Source organism: Gossypium hirsutum, chromosome D12 (assembly GCF_007990345.1).
Source record: "Gossypium hirsutum isolate 1008001.06 chromosome D12, Gossypium_hirsutum_v2.1, whole genome shotgun sequence".
Classification (NCBI taxonomy): Eukaryota; Viridiplantae; Streptophyta; class Magnoliopsida; order Malvales; family Malvaceae; genus Gossypium; species Gossypium hirsutum.
Genome location: NC_053448.1, coordinates 52,672,833 through 52,682,488, shown reverse-complemented (window position 1 = coordinate 52,682,488; position 9,656 = coordinate 52,672,833). Strand labels below are relative to the sequence as shown.

Here is a 9,656-nt window from a genome sequence, read left to right as displayed (position 1 = left end):
GAAAACGCTTCCCTTTGTCCACGTGGACACAAAGCGCACCCTCAAGGACGCGTTTTGTGTCCATGTGGACAAAGTGCTTCCTTGAAGAAGCGTTTTCCTGCTTTATCCCCCTGATAACACGCTGACGTAGATGCGTTTTGGGGGAAATTGGCCCATTCCGGTAATTAATTTAGGATCTGGCCCATTTCGGTAATTTTAAAAATAAAAGAGCTTTTATTGGTAAATTACCTTTTAATTTGTTATTCCTATGATTTATGAGAGAGCCTTCAAAAGATTTAGAAGATCCAACTAATTAAAAATGATTCAGCCCAGAAAGGGTACAGACTAGGATCATCATTGCAAATTTTAATTTGGACATAGGTTTTCAGGTAAATAAAAACATCGGAATTAATATCAATTAGATAATTCTATCTATAAATTACGTATTTAAAATATATGTAAAATTATAGACAATAAACAATAAAGCGTAATATTTAAAATTAATAATAACAACAATAATAATATATATAATATGTACGAAATTAAATAAAAATATATAATTTAAATTGTGAGTAAAAAGAAATTTAAATAGGTAAATATACCATATTAAGAATATTAAATGCAGTCTAATTGTTTATTATGGCATTGTCATTTTTCTTAAGTTGGTATTAAGTTGATTGGTGACATCAATTCAATCAACAACATTATCAATACTAAGAATTTTATCATTCACGTATTCGAGGAAATTATACACTTTATGTACTTAGAACACATAGGGGTATTTAAAAATAACATATAATATAATAAAACGTATGATTTGAAATTAATTAATAATAACATATTAAGTATGTATGATATTAAAATGAAAAATAAATAAATTGTGAGTAAAACACAATTTAAATACGTAAATACATCAAATTAAGAATACTGAATGTACAAAAATTGTTTATCATGAATCTTGAGTTAATATTGACTTAGCTTGTGACACCAACTCAATCAACCACATTATCAATGCTAAAAATTCTATCATTCGTGTATGCACGTGGAAACTACGTATTTAGAACACATAGGGGTATTTAAAAATAACATATGATATAATGAAACTTATGGTTTGAAATTGATTAATAATAACACATTAAATATATTTGATATTAAAATGAAAAAGTAGATTAAATTGTGAGCAAAATAAAATTTAAATACATCAGATTAAGAATATTAAATGAACAAAAATTGTTTATCATGAATCTTGAGTTACTGTTGAGTTAGCTTATGACACCAACTCAATCAACAATATTATCAATACTAGATTATGACACCCACAATGTGGGTGAAATAATTTACGTAACTAATTTATAAAAATCGATATAGCAACCAAATGTGAATTTGGGTGGAATGGTAAAATTAAAATGATAATAATTATAATATTTTGGGTTCGAATCTCATTATATGCATTTTTCTAGATTTTATATGAATATTTTGTAGCTTTGTAAAATAATGAGTTTTTGGTAACTTCATAACTAAGTTGGGACTCAGCAGATGGGTGACACCAACTTAGTCAAACACATTATTAATTGCATAGGTTGTATAAATATACAATTAACAGAGGTAATAAAATATGCATAATACAAATAAAATGTAAATATTATATTAAATTATCTTTTTGGTTTAATGGTAAAGTTAATATTTTATTTATGTAAACAACATGAGTTCAAATTCGGCCGCATGTAAATTTTTTATTGGGGTTTTTCAAAATAAAAAGATTAAAATATCCTAAAATAATATAATTTATTTTAATTAATACAAAAAAGCATTTTTGTAATTTTCTTAATCGAGTTGGTGCTCGATTGACTTGTGACACCAACTCAATCAATAGTGAAAGGTGTTCAAGGAACCATTGCAATCACCTTGGTATTCTTTGTGGCTGATAATAAACAGAAGCAACCAGTTTCTAATGATAAGTCTAGATACCCATTTCCAGAGATTGCTTCTTTAGGTCGCTTAGAGGTATATAACCTTTTTTGAACTTTTGACATTTTAGCCTGCATTTTCACTTATTTGATCCCATTTTCCCTGAAATTATAGGATGGGATATACTAGTACTAGCTAGTTTTGTTGGTTTCAAACTATCAGTGCTCATTTGATTTGAAGTTTATTATGTTTAATTGATTTATTCTCAAATGCTGGTGTAGGTTTATGCTTTTTCAAGAATAATACCATCCAAATGCAGAGAGCGGAGCTAATATAAGAACACAGCGACTCAACCACCAAAAAAATGTAAATTATTTTTCACCAACTGCAAATACACCAGACCAAATGAGTACCCACCACAGCAGCCCATTTAAGGAATGATTGCTACCAAGTATACTCGTTTCTCTTTCATTTTGATATTTAAAATCTTTTATTTATTTTTTAACATCATTATTTTAGGTAATTTAGACAAGAAACACACGCTACATATCATTCTTTTAGCACATCTATATATAAAATTTCTTTTATAAAATATATATATTTCTAAATTCTCAAAAAATCAATTTTAAAACATTATAAAAAATAAATAAATAAAAATAATTAAGATACATTTTAAAAGTTTATAAAAATAGGAATAAATATATAAAATCTATAAAATATATGTAAAATATCTAAAACAAATTATCAAATATGCATAAATTTTTTTTAAAAATTATAAAAATAGAAAAATATATAAAATCTTAAAAAAATGTATATAAATCCATAAAATATATAAATTCCTAAATTATATAAATTTAAATTTAAATAAAAACAGAATGAAATATATAGTGATATAGAAATAAATATATAATCTAAAAACATTCATAATTTTTTTAAAAATATATATATATTTGATAAGAGAAATAAGGGGTGTTGCAACCACGAGGCAAAGCAAACCAATGACGTTTAGATGACGGCTTGAGATTAGGGAGTCGTGCGAATGATTGAATAGGTGGGACAAATTATGTGGCTTTCGGTGATTCATTTGCTTCTAATTCACCTAAGTTAGTTTATTTCTCGAAAATGCGAGAATTTTTTAGGAAAATAATTCTCTAAGGCACCAAAATGAAGCAAAAACAAACTCTCAAACGAAGAAGCAAACAGAAAAGTCACAAGAAAACTAAGCACACAAGTGTTTGAGTAAATGCTCTCAAAGTATTCTATTGCTTTGAGGAATTAAAGCCGAGTGATTATAAATGAGGAGGAATACCTCCATTTACAGTTAAGCTCCCCCAAATTTGATGGTACAATTTAAATTACATCAACGACCGCGATCAAAGCCTATCTACAATATGAGAGTCCTAAGAGATTTAAACTCTATATAATCTTATTTATTAAGATTTACAATATTCACCATAGTAACTCTAGTTTTACCTGAGTGTTTCACTAGGCCACCAAGGCTTTAAGTAGATGGGTTTCTCCATATGTTCAATGAACCGGGCCAATTCAAGTGGGTCAAATGAGCCCCATCTAATCAGTTGACCTCCATGAGGCATTTTATGTGCATTTATCACGGGCTTTGATACGCGGCCCATGACATTTTTCCCCACCCATTCTCGCGACGCCTTCGTGGCATCCTTAGAATGACACTAGTCTAACTCATCTCAAAACTGCCTCAATGGCTCGACTGTTTCCCAACTAGTCTCTCTATTGGGTAGTTTCACCCCTTAAAACATTTGCCTTAGCTTATGTCTCTATCATCGTCCAACGAAAATTGTTTCTCTCTTCTGGACATCTCGATTATAAGAGCCTACCACTTTTACTTGCCCCTATTGTGACTTGCCTTGATCTGAATTCCCTTAACCTGCACAAATAGACTTAGGCGTGCCCACATTGAACATTGCGTTAACCTTGAGCATTGCCGCCAACTCTGGTTTGTAAGCCTTTTGACTTACCCTTTTTAGAACTCTAAAAAAGCCCTTGTGTCTTTACCAAGCCAATGGTAAGTCATAATGAAAAACACTAGGAATGTGTTTTTATGTACCTCGATCATAGCATTTACTCTGTTTAACTATCCAGTTTGCATCACCACTTTTCCCACAATTTGATACACAACCCACTTCTCTCACAAATGGTAGCCCCACTAATAACTCAACAGGCTTCATATTAGTTTGTCGCACCTCTAGCATTTTCAAGGGGGTCTCCTTAACACTCTGATCTACCAAGTCAATGTTCTTATGACAATGAACATTCTCGACTAGTTGGACTACCAACAATACATTGGTTCTACCTTTCTCATCACAACTCATCGACACAACGTATTGTCATCGATGAGTACCCAAGATATATATGCAATTGAAAAAAGGAACCAATAGAATATTAATCTTGTCAAGAAAATTCAAGCCGAGAAAAAAATCATAATCATCTAAATGAATTACCTCAAAGTCTTCATTGCCTTTCCAATCCCCACTATGTAGCTCAACTCTTTGTTTTACTCCTACAATTGGGACCTTTTTCAAATTAACAGTCTTAATCTTCTCAGTCAATTTGCCAATTGAGAGACCAAGTTTACCTGCGACTTTTTTCGGAATGAATAAGTCTATTGCCCTCATATCAACAAAAGCACTCATTATTTGACCTACGATGTTGATGTCTACAAACATGAACCATCTCTACTTGTGATCCCTATTCTCTTTAGCAAATTTGAGTATTATTGACCTAAGCTTTAACAGTCTACCTTCTTCAGGCTCCTCTTCCTCTTATATATTGATCGCGACAAACTTGAACCGCTATAGGCAGTCCTGCATCATATGCAGTCTGCAACAGAAGAAGTACTATATTAGCTTCTTTTTGTTTTCTTTACCCCTTTGATGGTTGTTGGGTTTCGTCTTCTCATTTTGTGATTTCTCATTACTACCATTCTTACCATTGTCATTATTTCCATTTTTATGTTGTTATTCCTCATAGTCTCCTCCACTATTGCCCTTCTTTTTGGGCTTAGAAGACTTGAACTTGTCTTTCCTCGAAATAAGTCCGATTAAGAACTTTTCATGATCATAGCTTTGGTCAATTATTGGATCCATCAGCATTTCAATTCTTATTTGGCTCATGGTTTCAAACCACAATGAAAAAGAAGAATGTCTCTTTCTCACTCAGATCCTTAATTTGGAGGATTAGTTCACTAAACTCTTTTACATATTCTTAATTGTGCCTTGTTGCTATAACCAACACAACTTAGATCAAGCCTTCTTCTTGGCATATGCTGGGTAAAATTGCTCTTTAAACTTCTTTTAGAACTCCTCCAAAGTCCCAATTATGGCTTGACCAAGTTTTTCATTTGTGGACCTACGACGCCACCATATAAGAGCGAAATTAGTAAAATATCTATACTATTATTTAAGTTCTTAACTGAGTTAATCTCATGAGCCAATTAGGCATCAATTTAGTTAGTGCAATTACAAAAATATTCTTTCGTAATTAAATTAAGTTATTTTATTCAAAGGTATTTTAGTCTTTTTACTTTAAAAAACAAACAAAAAAAATATTGACATGTGGATGGATTTGTTCTCATGCTATTAGCATCAATAAAAATATTAATTTTACCACAAAATCAAAACTTTATTGTAATATAATATTTACATTAATACATGTATTATGCAAACTTTATCACCTCCATCAATTATATATTGATAATGTTGTTAATTGAGATGATGTCACAAGCCAACTCGACATTAACTCACGAATAATGACAACACTATGATAAACAAATGTAATGCATTTAGTATTCTTAATATGATGTATTTATGTATTTAAATTTTGTTTAACTCAAAATTTAATCTAATTTTTTAATTTTAATGTCGTAAATATTTCATTTGTTATTATAATAATTAGTTTCAAACCATACATTTCATCATTTATTGTATGTTATTTTTAAACTAATATTTGTGTTCTTAGTACTTAGCTTTCATTTGCACAAGCGTGTGATAGGATTTTTAGTATTGATAATATTGTTGTTGATTGAGTTAGTACCACAAGTCAACTAGACACTAACTCAAGATAAAGGGAGAAGCTAAAAAATTGCTTTAGGAGGGGCCAGAGATGAATCATTATTTTTTGAGCCAAAGTACAAATTTACCATTATACTAATAACTTTTAAAATTTTGAAGGGGCTATAAGGCAATTTTACCATTTTGAGGGTGGGGGCAATTTTACCATTTATTGCAAATTATTTCTAAACTAACATTGGTCTTCTAACTGCGTAAATTATGTATGTATACGCATGTGATAAAAATTGCTTGTATATATATATATTGAGAAGAATAAAGCTTGTATTAGTTTTTTTTTAATTGCTTTTAAATCTCATAAAGTTGGACAGAGAGGAGGAGTAATAAGGAAAAACTGGTTAGTATAAAAAGAAACAAGAGTTTTTTCACCATCAAAAACAGCTGGTCAGGTAAGTCCAAGGCAAAAGGATTTGGGAATAATTAAAGTGAAATAATATAATTATATTGATTCTGATCAAATTAATTATGAAGTTATCCCCCAAAAAAACCTAATTTGCTCAGACGTATCATATAATCCAAGGGTATAAAGTATGGAAACAAAGTCTTAATCCAAAGTGATTGCTTTTGAATTGTCCTTAATGAGGAAAAGGGGGCCAAAGAATTGATCAAAGATATGATGTGTTTTGGAAACCCTAAAACACACACACACAATGGAGAAGGCAAAGTAAAGAAACAAGAGGAATCCCAAAGTGCTCCCCCTCCAAAACAAAGGCAAAATGAAATGATTACTTGAATGGAGAGTAGGGGTCCCATTTCAGAAATCTTTTCCTTTTTAAAAAAATCTTTCAAACAAAATTTTTTGACTTGGGATGGTGTCCTACACTCCCCACCATTGTCTTTATGGATTCAATCATAAAAAAGGCCACCTCACGTGGAATCTGAACAATAGGCCTCTGTCACAATATCATTTCTCACCTCATTCCCATTTATTTATTTTCTAATTTAATTATAAGGACAAAATTCTATTTTTTCACTGTTTTTTCTTTTTTACACTTTTGGTTTTCAAAGGTTCCAGTTTTTGAGTATAAAAAATAAACATTATGCGTTCAAAATTTATATTATACATGTGTGTCATGATTGGTAGTATTTAGGCTGAGAATATGGAAACTATGAAAATACCCTTATAATTAATATGATTTAAGGGTATTTTTAACGCGTCATATTTCAAATAAAATAATTAAAAAACGTCAACATAAGATCACTCTATCCATAATTATTTTTATAAATACATAAATATTTTCATTCGGAATATAATGTTATGGCTTAGGTTTCGATAATATGGATTAATCAAATATTAAAAGCTCGGGCGTAAGTGCATAAAGCTTGCCCTCACTTCCCTCTCCTGGAGCACATGAATTCTGAAAGGGAATTACAAACCCTTGAAAAGAGATATTTTGATGAAAGAACAGCAAATTAAATTAATCAAAAACATAGACTCATCTCCCCCCATTAATCTATCTGTCATCGCCATCACAAGCTGTCTCTCATAAAGAAAAAGAAAGGCATTACATTAGCGAAACAACCTGTACTACTTTTAATGGTATCATGGAAGGAGGAGGTAGTGATGATCATCAACTCCACCACCAGCTTTACCACCACCATCGCCCTACTTTTCCATTCCAATTGCTAGAGAAGAAAGAAGAAGACAACCAGCCTTGTTCATCCTCTTCCTCCCCCACTTTCCCTTCTATGGCCCTCTCCTCTTCCTCTGCCGATCAAACTAACACCCCCACTTCCATTTCTGCCCTCCAAATCTCCCCCGACCCTTCCAAAAAACCTCCCCCTAAACGTACTTCTACCAAGGACCGACACACCAAGGTCGACGGACGTGGTCGTAGGATCCGCATGCCAGCTCTTTGTGCAGCTAGGGTTTTTCAACTCACCCGTGAGCTCGGCCACAAATCCGATGGTGAAACAATCGAGTGGCTGCTCCAACAAGCTGAACCAGCAGTGATCGCCGCCACGGGCACCGGCACAATCCCTGCAAACTTCACTTCCCTCAACATCTCCCTCCGTAGCTCCGGCCCAAGCATGTCAGTTCCTTCTCAGCTACGCTCCTCGGGTTTCAACTCCAACTTCTCTATGCAACAACGTCGGAGTTTGTTCCCCGGAATCGGACTCGAAACAACCCCGACATTCCTTAATTTCCAATCGAATACTAGTAGTAACTTGAACTTCATGTTCCAAACTAAGCAAGAGTTGCGTGACAATGATGGTACGTCGTTGGAAATATCAGAAACTGAAGAAGGTGTTCTAGGAAGGAAAAGAAGACCCGACCAAGATTTATCTTCACAACATCAAATGGGGAGCTACTTGTTGCAGTCAAGCACTGGGGAAATCCCGGCGGCAAGTCACGGTCAGATTCCGGCGAATTTTTGGATGGTTACTAATTCTAATAATCAAGTTATGAGCGCCGATCGTGATCCTGTATGGACGTTTCCATCGGTTACTAACAGTGCTTTGTATAAGGGTCCTATGTCTAGTGGATTGCATTTCATGAATTTTCCAACGCCGATGGCCTTATTGTCAGGTCAACAATTGGGCTCAAGCAGCGTTTCCAGTGGTGGCGTTGGTGATGGAAGTAGTGGCCTAAGTGAAGGGCATTTCAATATGTTAGCGGGATTGAATCCTTATCGTCAAGTGTCGGGCACTGTCGTATCGGAGTCACAAGTGAGCAGGTCACATTCGCACCACGACGGAGCTGGTGGCGGCGATGATCGACATGATACAACTAGTCATCACTCATAGAAATGATCATCATCACCAAGCATCCTCCTTTACTTCTTTTGATTGGTTGTGTAATTTGATGTGTAACACACGTGAGGTCTGATTTCTCTTTGAAAAAAAAGTTTTATTTTATTTATTATTCACAAAAAAAAAAAGAAATTATCTTTTCGGTGTGATTAAAATGGGTTATTTTGCTTTTAGGGTTTGATGGAGAGTAAGAGACTGACAGACAGAGGTGAAGACACTATTTTATATTATTTATTACACTCAATTTTATTTTATCTTTATTTCATCTTTAATTTCTTTTTTGGATAATGAAAGGACAAATTTTTTTTCTTGAATTCATTAAATTTATTGTGTTAAATATATTTAAAAGAAATAAAAATTTACCATTCTCCTACCTAACCAATAATTGAATATTTATATTATTTTAGTTTCATTTATTCATATTTTGTGGTAAAGGCCGCAAAGTTTGTGCACTACGTACAGCAGTAATAATAGTAGAATAGAGACACTGAAAGATATGACAAAAGTAGAGGTAGTTTGAATCCCGAATCGGATATTTATTATTTGAAGTTCAAATCGGATTAATTGTATTATTAATAGGATTATGTCAATCTCTTGTAATTTTTTTTAAAAAAAAAAGCCTAGCCTTCGATGGGAAGAATAAAAGTGAGTTTGGATTGGCGATTAGGTGTGGTGCGGTGCGTTTAGTTTACCTTTTGTCTCACGCTACAATATCCCTACAGTGTTTAATCTCACCGCCACCGCTATTTTTACACTAACCGCAGTTAAATGCACCGCCCATCCAAACTCACCTTAAGTTTTGGATTGATTGATTTGACTAAATTTATTGATCAATTTAATTTAATATAAAATTTTCTCTTGGAAAAAAATATTTGAGTTGAGAATTAATAAATTAAATTAAATTAAATTAAA

The 9,656-nt window shown here is 32.6% G+C and overlaps 1 protein-coding gene across 1 annotated transcript; it reads left to right on the top strand.

Moving 5' to 3' along the window:
• The first annotated feature begins 7,295 nt into the window (after positions 1-7,295).
• Positions 7,296-9,009, top strand: LOC107946510 (transcription factor TCP14). Its single transcript, XM_016880879.2, has 2 exons — positions 7,296-8,814; positions 8,919-9,009. Exon 1 carries the CDS (start codon positions 7,536-7,538, stop codon positions 8,736-8,738), a length of 1,203 nt encoding a protein of 400 aa, XP_016736368.2. The 5' UTR covers positions 7,296-7,535; the 3' UTR covers positions 8,739-8,814; positions 8,919-9,009.
• The last annotated feature ends 647 nt before the right edge of the window (positions 9,010-9,656 follow it).

Excerpts from the sequence above, each read along its gene's own strand:
- LOC107946510 (XM_016880879.2), top strand. The coding sequence starts at position 7,536 with ATGGAAGGAGGAGGTAGTGATGATCATCAACTCCACCACCAGCTTTAC.